Genomic DNA, 13,095 nt, shown 5'->3' with positions numbered 1-13,095 from the left:
TGAAAGTTCAGAGAAAGAAGGAGAATGTGCTAAAAGTTGTGGTGGTGGTGGTGGTGGGGGATGGGCAGTGTTGTGCTCTGCCTCACAGATATGCTTATTCATGGCCAGCACGGAGGGTGCCAGTGAAGGCCACTGCCACACTAGGCACCTTCCCAGCAAGCACACATTAGTTCACTGGATGCCAGTAGGCATCACCAGATTCTAAGCCACCACACCATAAACAGGCACTAAGTCAAGCAGTCAGGATGCTTTAATCATTTCATCAGTAGTTGGGTAGATCCGAATTTACAGTCCGAGTTTCAAAACAATGGAGCAGGTGGCAATAAGTACATTTTTCCAGTTCTCTGCTATAAGCTAGTTTCATTTGGCTTTATTCAAAATATCTAGGTTTCCAATTTTAGAGTCCTGCTTCATCCCCCATTCGATTAGCTACATTGAGATACTCATATTTTCTTGACTGTTTTCATAAGGTTCATTTTATTAAAGATGTAAAAGAAAATGCCCTGTATCTTTAAAAGTACCCCAGCTAGAGCCTTCTTAAATATGAGATCAGCCAAAGAGCCTCATCCTGAGAATTGAAAGTGAGTTTCCAGACATCAAGTTCCTGATTCTGCTCATCCTGAAGACACAATGGAGTGAGCATTTGGGTGCTCGAGGTAACTTGACACGACTCGGATAGACCATTTCCAGTGTTCAAGGGAAGTCCATGCTTTCTTAGGAAGACCAGCTCCATCGTTGACATGTTGTGCTTCTCAGGAACAATGACACATCTGAATTCACTCAAAGCTTGGCAACTAATCACATCAAATCGCCCATGTGGAGGAAGTATGTTTAGAGAGCACGTGTGGGGGGAAAACACACGGTCCTCCCTCAAGAGTGCCATGTGAGTGTTCAGAAGGATGAATGATGAGCAGGGGCAGCAACTGGCTTCACTCTCCAATCTGACTGTGGTATAGAGCAGTAACTGAACTTCAGCCAGAGAAGGCACATTGGCTTCCATATTTCCATGAAGAAAGTAAACCATATCTACCAAGGTTGCCTGGAAATTGGAAGTCAACTGAACTCCGTTTGCCAAAGCAAGAACAGGGATTTCTGCTTCCAAGTCAAGAGAAAGCTGAACAAGATCCTGCTGGAGCAAAGGGTGACTTATGTGGGCAGCAGCTTCAGACCCAGCCATAAGCACACCCAGGAGGTCCTGGCAGAGCTGTTGAGAAAGGTTCTTGTTGTAAGTGAGCACAGTAAGCAAGAGGTCCTGTGTGGAGCCCAGCAATCGAATGCTCTGTCCACCAAAGCCCACCTGAATCTCCTGCAGTGCAGAGAGAGGGAGAGCATGAAAGATGCTCATGGAGTCTGGGTGATTATCTAATAGGACCAGAGCATACAGAGTGGAAGGCAGCAGGAGCAAGCATGCAGCTTGGGGGTCAGGCTGGGCACAGTTAGCAACTGCGAGCCAGTAAATGGCTTTGATGGCCTTTGCCATGTCCAAAGACTCTGGCAGAGAATAGGTCATGTGCTCAAGGAGGTCTGTGAGAGGGTACTCTTGAAGTCTCAGCATTTGCTCTGGGAATGATACAAGGGTCTGCTTAAATGCAGTGATCTTCCCAGCATCTTCATAATCAAAACAGAAAACTGAATTTGGACAGGAATCTGGTGAGCCTGCAGATGTGAAGGCCAAGTTTGTGTAAGGTGCTGTGCTCTTCTCTGACCTTGACCTCCTTCCAATGTCAGTGCTGAGGGTACCAATCTGAGTTTCAGGAAGAGGAGGAGGACCTAATGGCATCATGAGTGGCCTCACAGGCAGATGTAGGGGTAAGTGCTCCAATAAAGGCAGGCCTCTGATGAAGGCTGTCACCTGGGAGGCCAGCCCACCTGAGTCATACATATTGCCCACATGCTTGGCTTGGCTCATTACTTTCGTCCCAGCCTGTATCAGGTGACCACTGGTATCTTTATACAGGTCTGAGAACTTGTGGTAAAAATATCCCAGTCCCTTCTTTGCTTCTGTCCTGATACTGACTAGTGGAGCTAGAAAGTGAGTGTTTTCAGCATCTAACTCTTTCTCCTTCTGTGACTCACAACACAATGTGGAGGCTGATGCAGTCTGAGGAGAATTGCCAGTGGGATGCTCTTTTTGAGAAATGCTATCAGAGAGAACAAAACACTGCACCCTGCTTTGCATCGCTTGCTGGCTTCCTTTGTTGACTGGCACTTGCTGGGACATGTGTTGCAGCAATGTCCAGCTGGACTCAATCCCCCAGCTTTGTTTCTCTTCATGAGCCATCAGCCTGCTGCCATTTTCTGATCCACTCTGAGAAATCTGTGCATCTTTGGTGCTGCTTCCCTTCAGGGAAGTGATTTCAGGCAGATGAACACATTTTGGTTCAAGGTGGTCAGAGCTCCCAAGGTAACAAAGTTCGTCACCAGTGTTCTTCAGTGTGGAGAAAGTTGTGGGGAGTGAGGTGTTCTGTGACACTGGATGGCTCCTGTGGCTGCTTGGATCCATCTCACACTCTTCTTCTCTAAGGATGCTGGGAGAGTCAGTGTCATCTTTGGGCAGAAGTGGGATAACACATCGTGCAGACCAAGGCTGCCTTTTCTGTTTAGGATGTCAAAAGAGGTTGAAATGGGGGTGTGCTTTGACTCTGGAATTCTTTTGCATGTGGAGAGACTTACATCCATTGGTTTCATTGGAGTGGATTAATTGAGAGGTGAGATAGAAAGCCTAAGTCATTTGTGTTGATTGATATATAATTTAAGAACAGATGACTGATTCGTATATAGAACATCATTTTCCATCTCACACAGTCTAACAAATCACTAGGTATTTTGATAGAAGCACACCATGTAGAATTACTCCACAGTATCCATTTCTTGATCTATGATTGCATTTTCTCTGAAGTACATTCTCAAACTTTTGATTCATTGTTTAAAAGGTTGTTATCTGTATGACCGTATGTGCAAACATGCCCATCTTTTTTTTTTTTTTTTTTTGTTTTGTTTTGTTTTGTTTGTTTGTTTGTTTTGGGCTCATTTCACATGTCTTTAATCATCTTTGCCCTAATTAGAATACCATTGCTGATACTTACAAACACAAACCTTCACTAAGGAAGGCTTGTGGCATGCCTATAATTTGTCGGGTGCCATGGAAACAAAGAAATAAAAGGCAGCTTCTTGCTTTGCCAGAGGTACCCACTAGAAAGATGTCCAGAGTCTAATGTCAATACTGGATGACTAGCAGGGGGAGTAGGTGTGGTCCAAGTGAATCAAGAAACCATGAACACCCACCCTTTTGCTCCCTGCTCAGTAATGGACAGTAGGAATGGTGAGCAGATTTCTATCACCTAGCAGTTAAAAAAAAGTACTTGGGCTCTACGAGAATTACATTGGCCTTGGTGGAAGAAAACAAGTAAATTCTTACTAACTGTATGCTCTAATAGCATCTGTCCATCAGAGAGACAAGTTGATTGATCAAAAGTTTTCTTTGTACCACTGCCAACTATATATCTATAAAATGAACAGGTTTTTAAAGACATTGAGAAGTTCTCAGGTTCATTTCCACCCCCCTCCAATTTTTCTGATCCTGATTATATAACTGCCTTTTAAATGCAGACCAAGGGAAAGGATACTGTTGCTAATGAGAAACCGGGCACAGACACAGGTCATTCAAATAAAGCCAAAGCAGTTTCAGGCCTGCAGGATTCCCTTTAATTTTACATCTATATAATAGTTTGCCTTCTCTATTAGCCATTAATCTCACTGGGACTTCAAAATTCTAATTATACAACTAAACATTAAGAAAATTTAATCACACAAGCATGCCATAATTTAAGCAACCCTATTAATCTGAAAAATCACTACCTACCTCATATTTTAGCTTACGTTGAGTAGCGCCATTGTGAAGTTCCTCGTTACTCTGAGAAAAAGAGAAAAGCCTTCTGTATTAAATTATAGCATGTTCACAGAGGGGAGAAAACACTGATTCCATTACAAGTATTTATGCAAACAAAATTCTAAAGAAACATACCTGTCATTCAAACATGACAACCTTTCCACCAGATTTACATTCCCAGAGTAAACAAGTCTCTTGGTGATTTATTTGCAGGAGAGAGAACTGAACCACTAATTTCTAATGTTAAATTTAAATAGCAAAATTACAATCAAGATTTCCTTAGCCTCTAAGTTGTGGAATTCAATATGATGGTGCCTCAAAAACAAAAACCCAACAAAACTGCACACACAGGGCCTATATGGCTCAGGTATACTGCTTCTAAGAGAACATCCAAAGTACTCAGAGTCTTCATGGACCACAGAAACCTACATGGCCATTTTTATGCAGCACTGTTTATAATAAGCAAGTTAGGAAACAAGAGAGGTGCCCATCACTGTATGCATGGATAAAGAAAATGTGGTGTGTGTGTGTGTGTGTGTGTGTACTTATATGTATACACATATATGCATGTGCATAATGGAGTTTCATTTGGTCATAAAGAAAAGCAAAACTGTCAGTTACAGGGAAATGGATGAAATGGATCATCAAATTATACAAAACAATACAGATTCCAAAAGAGGTATCAAGTCTGTTTTTATTCAATGAGCATTAGAAAACAAAAAGGAAACAAAGACTAAGCCCTATCAGTACATGAAAACAGAAAACAGGGGAGGGGGATGAAAGAGGGTGATGGTGTAATATGTAAAATTATCTTGTATGTATGGATGAAAGTATCCCAAAACATCACTCTGTAAAATTTATATATGCTAAAACAAAGAAATAAACTGTCATTTGATAAAAATCAACTTAAAAAGTATACATCTCAAGTAGATAAATATATGTCTACTTGGAATAACTTACAAAGTAAATTATATATTATAGAAATTGGTTTTATTTGGGGAAAAATAGAAAACGTTACATGTAGAATTTTTAGAAATCAAAGCAAATAAAGAAAGTTAAGAACCTTAACATGTGGAAACATGTGAATGTTTCCACAGAAATACAAATTGTAAAATAGCTATTCTTCCATTAATTCTATCTGAAAACTATTCAGCTCTATCCAGTTACATTTAGTGCTGTTTCTGGAATATCCCATGTCTGACTTTTCATTAAGCAGCAGTAATGATAACCTGGCTCCCTTAGCTCACCTTCATCACATCAGCAGGTGTGTGGCCGGAATCACCAATCGCCCTATGCAAATCATGAAGGCGTCTTTGGACTTCTTCCTCAATGTAAGCACTGATCCTGAAAACCATGGAAATTGGACAGCTTTGAATATATCTAACTGCTACACATGGTCACTGTGTACATCTTCAGCATGCCCCCATACAATAAGGGTCACTTCATGCCTAAGGCTATGTATGTGCATATATGATGGAACTAAAGATCATGTTAAGTCAAGTAGTCCAGACTCTGAAAGAGAGACATCACATCTTTTCTCTCATGTGAGCTAGTTAGAAAAACTGAAAACAAAAAGCAAAGCCTTATCATGACTCGAAAAACCTGACATTTGTTTTATGTATTCTATATAAATACTTCCAAACTATTTTCTTCTTTCTAAGAAGTCTGGTAGTATACTCACTCTCTGGGTTTCCCATGTGAAACAGTACTGTATAAATAAATAAAAGGAAAGTGAAAATGAATGTTGCATTGAAACCCTCCCTGGATCTTATTATCTTCAATAACATATTGCAGGGTAAAGGCAAATCATAGCCATGGATGTCAGAGGCTCTGTACTCACAGATTCCACTGTAAGACAGACCACTGGGTTCTCTCATTTGGAAAAGGAGGACACAATGATAGTTATTTCTTACACACAAGGCCATTTGCAATGATTACTAAAAACCGAAAAGAGGTGGAAGTCATACTCTATGAATTTTGACTGTTCATCTAGAACAGTGTCTTGCATTCTCCTGGCCTGTCTTGTAACTCCAACTACATTATCTACATGTGGCCATTGAGACCACATTTGGGCTTGTGGAACTCCTGCCAAGAGCCAAGACCACCAAACAAATACTCCAATACCAGACATGAAAAGCCCTCATCTTAGTTATTAGCCAGGCCTGCGCAAGAGACACCCTAAACATACATCCTATTGCTGTTGTACTTGGTTGCAACCTAGAGATGAAAGGCAAGTCCCTGCTGATGAAGATGCTATGTACTTCTGAAACAGATCCCAGAGACCCCTGAGCTGGAACTGATCTGAATGTCCCCTCCTGAAATCTAGCTTTCATGGTATTAGAAGGCACCACACAAACTTCCAAAGGAGGGAGGCAACCAATATATCTAGCTATGATGTCTATGAAACAATATGGAGAACCAGCATTGCAATATAACCCTAACAGTACAGTAGTGGCACACATACCCTGGAGGTAACCAACAGCTCTCTAATTAGACTTAAGCCTCATTCAAGAAGAGGGACACATGCCTGATACTGGATGCATAGCTAACTACCTAATGGTAGTGAAGTCATGATTATTGGAGGGAAATCTACAACCACTAATTTACTAAGGTATCATAATCCCTAACTACATTCTAAATATCTGTCTTCATACCACAGATAAGTGTAGTCTTCATTTCATGAAGGAAACTTCTTTTTGCAACTGACACAGACCACTACTGAAAACTACAACCAATCAAAATTCCGAGTTGTGGAGTCCAGTCCCAATAGACACATCTATATAAAACAAGGGAAAAACAAACAAACAAACCAACAATCCCCCCAAACAACAACAACAACAACAAAAACCAAAAAAACAAACCAAAACAAACAAACAAACAAAAAAAACAAAGCAAAACAAAAAAACCAAACAAACTCCTGCAACTAAGGCTCAGGGAATATTTTAGAACAGGTAGGTAAAAAGTTTGTAAGAGTCAGGGAATCAGGGAGCTCAGTATGAGATTGAGTCTCTTGGTAACATCAGAACCTATGCCCATAAAAATCTCACCAACATGACTTTCCAAACATGAGCTGAGCAAGGATGTCAATAGACATGCCAAAGTGGATGGGGAAAAGTCCATGAGGCTTCAACTTGAGGCAACTGAGGAAAGCTGGGAAAAGAGAGAGATACACAGTTCTCCCCAGGAAATACCTAATTTATTTTCCAGTGCCAAATGGCCAGCACTGAAAACATACATATAGAAACATTATAGAGACTGAACAGGTTATATTTAGGAATATATATTATGTTCATATATGAATACAATAACAATTAGTGAAAAATAGGCTATGAATTTGAAGGAGAGCAGGGATGTCTATGTGGGAGGGTTTGGAGGGAGGAAGTTAAGAGAGACATACTGCAATTATAACTATCAGTAGCTCAGACTGTCCAAAGTAATCATGACTTAAGTATAGGATAATATCTTCCAATTCCACAGGTGGTTCATCTGTCTTCCTTCTTTCCTTCTTTCTTTACCTTCCTCTCACCCTCCCTCCTTCCCTCCCATTCATTCATTCATTCATTCATTCATGTGTATATGTGCATTTAAGTGTCTATACATGTTCATATGTGGGAGAATGCACATGTGGAAGAGAATAGAGGAGAACCTTGGATGGTGCCATGTCTTAGGTGTCATTCATTCTTAAAGGGTATTTGCTGGACTGGAACTTCACACGTAGGCTAAAAATAGTTGGTCAGGGATCAACTCATGTCTGTCCTTGGTGTTGGGATTACAAATGTTTCATCATGCCTGTGCTGTGTGATCTTTTGATTGTGTTCTGACAAGTAAAGCTTGTTTGGAGTCAGAGAGGAGACAGGAAGTGATAAGTCAAGGCTGAGAGAGGATCTTGCCCCTATTGGATACAGGAATGGTAGAGGTAGGAAGCGACGGTGGCTACTCCTGCTTCTCTGATCTTTCAGGTTTTTACCTCAATATCTGACTTCTGATTTTTTTTATTGAGAAAGATTAACTAGATTAACTCATTGTAGGGAGATAATTCTGTGGCACTGACCACACCCATTGGGGGGTGGAGCCATGGGCGGAAGTGACCTGTGGAAGGAGGTCGGAGGGGGGCAAGTAAGGCGCTCTCTTTCTGGCGTGACTCGGACAGGACAGGAAAGGATAAGATACAAGTAACCGGGCCAACAGTATTGTACCAAATACAGAGTCTCTGTGTATTATTTGCGGCGTGGCAGCGGGACAAGACCAGCAGTGGCGGGCGGAAAAACCGTATTCCTTACAACTCATAATGCCTACCTTTGGTTTTTTTTTTTTTTATTTTTAATTTTTTAAAATTTTTAACAGAGGTCCCAGGATCTGGGTCTGAAGTCTATGTATGAGGCCATCATTTTCATTTTACTGGCTGTGCTATCTCCCCAGCACTAGATGGGTTATTTTAAATTAAATTATTTCCATGTTTATGTCTTCATAATTAAATAAATATATACTTGAAAATATTTGCAAGATCTTATCAGTGTTTTGTCCTGTTCACCAACATAGAAACACTTTTCTAAAATGTTGGGTGAATATATTAGTATTTCAATAGAATAACCCAAATAAAAGGCAATATTTAACTTTCCGTGTTGAAACTAAAATCATATACAACTGGACATGAGTCATGGCCATTTAAGATGACTTCTTCAACCCTAGGGACATTTATGAACCATGAAAAACACAGACCTATACTAAAAAGGTATAGAGGATCATGAATACACTTTGATAATCAAAAGCTGAGCTCCTAAATCCAGACTGCAAAACTGCTCAGTTGGATATTTCTTCCATGGAAAAATTCAATTAATTCTCCAACCTGGTTCTTCCAACCTGGCCTCTGTAGCACTTTGCTCTGGATGAGTTAGTTTCTCTGCACCTTTTAATTCTACCACCCTACCCAAACTATCTGAAGCCTGATTTCTTGATTTGGCTGACCAGTTCTTAGATCCTTGATTCTCTTCACACTATCACTCACCTAGCCACAGGCCAGGCAGCAGCTGACAAAGGCAGAGGACATTTCACCCTAGCATTACTGCTGCTTTTGATAGATCCCTCCATAGGTAAACTGGCCAATATGGGTACAATAGGTCATTACATGCAATCAAAGCAAACATGGCAGCAGCTGAATGTTGAGTACCTGGCATCCATCAGTGGAGCAAGGTGAGAGTTTCCAGCACTGGGAATCGAGCAGGAAAGAGCAACTTTCCCCTCTGAGGTCCCAGGATGAGGTCTCTGAACACCATCCACCTCGCAGATCTTCTGTCTCAGCTGGTGGATTTCATGTTCTAACCTAAGAAGATATGAATCACATAACTCCACTGATTAACAGTATTATAAGAACACATTCTCTGTGGGGAAATGTTCTAAAAACCCCAGCGGAGCCAGAAAGAACTCTAATGCAAGTTTTCTCTTCTAGTCGAAAAGGTGTCACATACAGAAAAAGGAACAAGGTGAAAATGAGCCATGAGAAAGTACACAAAAACAGTTTCAGGCTTAGACTACCTGGCCACTAAGGACAAAAGCACTTCTGTGTTGTGACGAAGTCCTTAGAGGTGCTGTTCAGGATTCTGAATCCCTTAAACCTTGACTCAACAGGAGTTGGTTGTGAACTACATATCAAAATCCTGCTAAGTACTTCTGTTTGATGAGATCTATTCACAGTAGTTCTGGGTTGGGTCCTCAAAGGTCATTGGATGACAGTGGAAGATGCTCCAAGTTCAGAAACCAATCATAGCAATAAGATTGTGCTACAAAACCCAGGAAAGCCCTTTGACCAAGGGAATGGGAAGGGAAGCCAAGGGTGACTGATCTAGGAAATAAGGTTGAGTTACATGAGAAATTAAAATGAGCCACAAATTGTGAAAACAAAAAGCATTACTGCAGATGACAATTGGTACATTTTGTAAGCTCTGAAGTACATGAAAATCTGAGCCAGGTGAACCCGAATCCTGAACAATCTGGCTGAAGGGTCAGGCTTGCTGGAAGATTTAGTCCCAGGAACATAAGACTCAGCAGCTGAAGACCACAGCCCACTCAGTGAGTGAATATAGACATGTACTGTATCTGGATTTCTACTTTTCCAGAGATCAAATGAGCTCAATTAATCTCTTTCATTTTTTTAATCTCCCAAAATTAGAAATCTTAGTGTCAAATGTTGACACATTTTGATGCTGCCACCATCAGCATCTGACTGTTTCATCCTGAACATGAAGGTCATGTTCTTAATTTCCAGATGTGTGATTCTGGGGTCAGTAAGGGAAGCACTCATGGCTTCCATAGAAGAAGATTTCAGTTCAACTCAGGTCTTAGTTATCTACTGATGAGGAAGGTTTCCTGAGCATCCATATGCAGACCATCTGGTATTCTCAGAAGAGGAGAGAATTAGCATCAAGGAGGGATACATGGATCTGGGCATGGTGGTCTACATCTGTAAATCTGGGATGTAGAAATAGATTGGGGTACATGGTCATCATTTGCTATATAGCAAGTTTGAGACCAGTAAAGGTTACATGAGACCCTATCTCAAAAGTACAGCTAACAACAACAATTAAGAATCGTGTGAGGGCCCACATGGATGGCAAAGAATCAAGGCCTGGTTTCAACAGCAATGACAAGCAGTGTGCAAGCAGAAGACAGCCATATTCATGATCTTCTGATGCCTATTGGGGTTTCACACAGGGGTTCTTGCAAGTTAAGATGTGACTAGGTGACTCTGTATGGAGGTTTGAGTGGGACCCTAACAACACAGTGAGAATCATATAGATAGCAAGGGTCAAACAGGACAGTCCCTGAAACACATGCTGTGTGGAGTACTGGCCTGTCTGTACTTCAGCCACATTACCAGCCCATTTGGCAAGACACAGACCTAGATCAAGCCCCCAACTTGCCACTTTCTGAGTGTCACTAGTCCTCCTAGTGATATGACCACTATAGGTTCAAATCTCCTACCTTCTGCCTGGGGGTGTTATCTTTTCTTCATAGGAAGACTCAGGGACAACACAAAAATGACATTTTAAAAATACATTGAGTTACATGGGATTATTCCTCATGGAGGGCCTTGTGACTATAATCATCATTTTTGAGGAGCTGATCAAACCCTGAGTATCAGCAGTTTTCATCTTAACCTTTCCTATGATGACACGAGGGCTTTCTAGTGAAGCCACACAATGCATGTCACCGGGGGAATGAGCAGCAATGGGAAGGAAAGCAGTGGCATGGCTTAACCAGTTCATAAGGCACCGAGGAACAGTGCAGTCCCATCTGGTGCCATGTGGGTTCAATATTTCAGGTGGTCAGTTTCACACAGGGCCAAGTCAGGCTGCAACAGCCAGTCTTGGCTTAACTGTGAGAAGCCAGAAAGCAAACAACACGAGCAGAAACGTCCGTAGAAAGCTTCAGGAACGCTGAGGGCAAAGCAGATCGCCCAGACTTCATCAGCCTGAATTAGGTATTAGTGAAGTCTAATGCATCAGAACTCACGAGCAAAGTGCCTCCTTGTAAGCTTTCTGGAGGACAGCTGACACCGAGGAATCACTTCCACGGAAATTTCAAAACCATGTCTGTTATTACAGAGTATTAATTCTAATGGCTGGTTGACAAAAGTCAGGGACATCAAGCTAAAAGCTCAGGCTGCCTCTTACTGCACACTGCAGGATACAAATTGAGAGCATGCCCTCCACTACTTTAAATTTCCTGGGGCTAGAGCTTTGTCCAGCAATTCCATTTACATAACATACCTGCAATCATTTTCTTAAACCTCCGACCTAGTTCTCTGAAATAATAACATTATGGTTTTGATTGTTATTTTGTTTCTGTTTTGCCTAAAGGAATTACCAGAAAGTGATTGTAAATGGAATCCATAGGATAAGCAGATCACTTAAAAGGAAGCTATCTTGACCTTCTCAGGAAAATGATGGGTAACAGATACAGTTAACACTTCTGACAAGGTCTTGCCTTGTCTCTGCAACTGTACCTATGCCTCTGCCAAGTGCTAAGTCATGTCTTAAGGATAATAGACAGAGTACTGCTGATTATGGGTTGGATAAGACAGAGTTCCAGATGCTCCCACATGGGCCTCAGTTAAGAACTACAAACACAGTCAGAGGCAGGCAGATCTTCATGAAATGGAGGGCATGAGTAGCAAGTTATCAAGTTAACAGTCATTTATATCTGACCCAACAACCTCTTGATTCTTAAGAGAAATCCCTTGGAATATGTCCCTAAACTTAACATGCCTAGCCTCCACCAATCCAATAGGTAGAATAATGTCATCAGATAGCATCTAAAACCTACAGTTGAGATTTTTTCCCCCCAAGTCTATGGAATCCACTGATGTCTTCATTAAGGCATTTGGTAAACACACGATTTATGACTTTGATTTGTTCTAGAAAAGTTCATGTGACCACTTCCAGAGTGAACAATGTCACTCAGGACCAATAAAATTTATGTTCCCTGGCTGTGGCCACTCAGAATTGGCTCTGTAAATTATCTCTTAATCCCTCTGGAGCAAAAGCTTTGCTTTGTGTTGATAACTTAACTGATCAGAGTATGGAGCTAAAGAAAAGAAGACCTAAGTGGTCAAGGTCATCTAAGCAGTAAGAGACAAACCAATCAGGGGATGTCTCCACTTTGCAAACTGGTTATGTTCACACACGGTTGGCCTTTAACCTCTCTGGGAGTCTTAGCATGGCTGTAGGGTACCCAAAAAGATGCTCCTAGATTCCTCTATGTACTTATTTCAGAGTCTACCTCTGGTGACCATGGCAAGAACAGAAAGATAAATATTCTTTCTTCACTATGTCAAGAGTGCTTGTGTCCTGCCTTTCTTTCTTTCTAAAATGCTGACTTTGAGGGTGGGGCATCTACCTGATTTCCAGTCTCAATTTGTGGGAACCAGCTGGGGCTCACACTGCATGAACTCTGGGGACAGACCTTCACTGTGGCCAGCACTACACACAGAGAAGACATGAAATCCTGGTGAAGAAGAACAGGCATGGGAGGGGGAAAGAAATGGGGTTCTGAGAAGGCAAGGGAGGAGGGATGAGAAGGGGACAGGATGGGGGTAGGAGTGGGGCAGGGATGAGGGGGAGACAAAGGTGGAGACCTAGGTTGAAGCTCTCCTAGTACTTGTACTTGTCAAAATATTCCAACACACACCACACAAGTCAGCTTAGTGA

At 41.5% G+C, this 13,095-nt stretch overlaps 1 protein-coding gene across 1 annotated transcript in view; it reads right to left on the bottom strand.

Annotated features, from left to right (window-relative positions):
• Positions 1-232: 232 nt before the first annotated feature.
• Kif16b (kinesin family member 16B) overlaps positions 233-13,095 on the bottom strand; it is a 182,505-nt gene continuing 169,642 nt past the window's right edge. Inside the window, exons 20-23 of the mRNA XM_051183275.1 lie at positions 9,057-9,209; positions 5,137-5,233; positions 3,863-3,913; positions 233-2,596 (exon numbers count right to left, since the gene is read on the bottom strand). Coding sequence (XP_051039232.1) covers positions 527-2,596; positions 3,863-3,913; positions 5,137-5,233; positions 9,057-9,209 — 2,371 coding nt within the window. The 3' untranslated portion in view covers positions 233-526. The remainder of the gene's footprint in view (positions 2,597-3,862; positions 3,914-5,136; positions 5,234-9,056; positions 9,210-13,095) is intronic.

This window comes from Phodopus roborovskii, unplaced genomic scaffold, assembly GCF_943737965.1.
Source record: "Phodopus roborovskii unplaced genomic scaffold, PHOROB, whole genome shotgun sequence".
NCBI lineage: Eukaryota > Metazoa > Chordata > Mammalia > Rodentia > Cricetidae > Phodopus > Phodopus roborovskii.
This window is presented reverse-complemented; position numbering and strand designations above follow the sequence as displayed.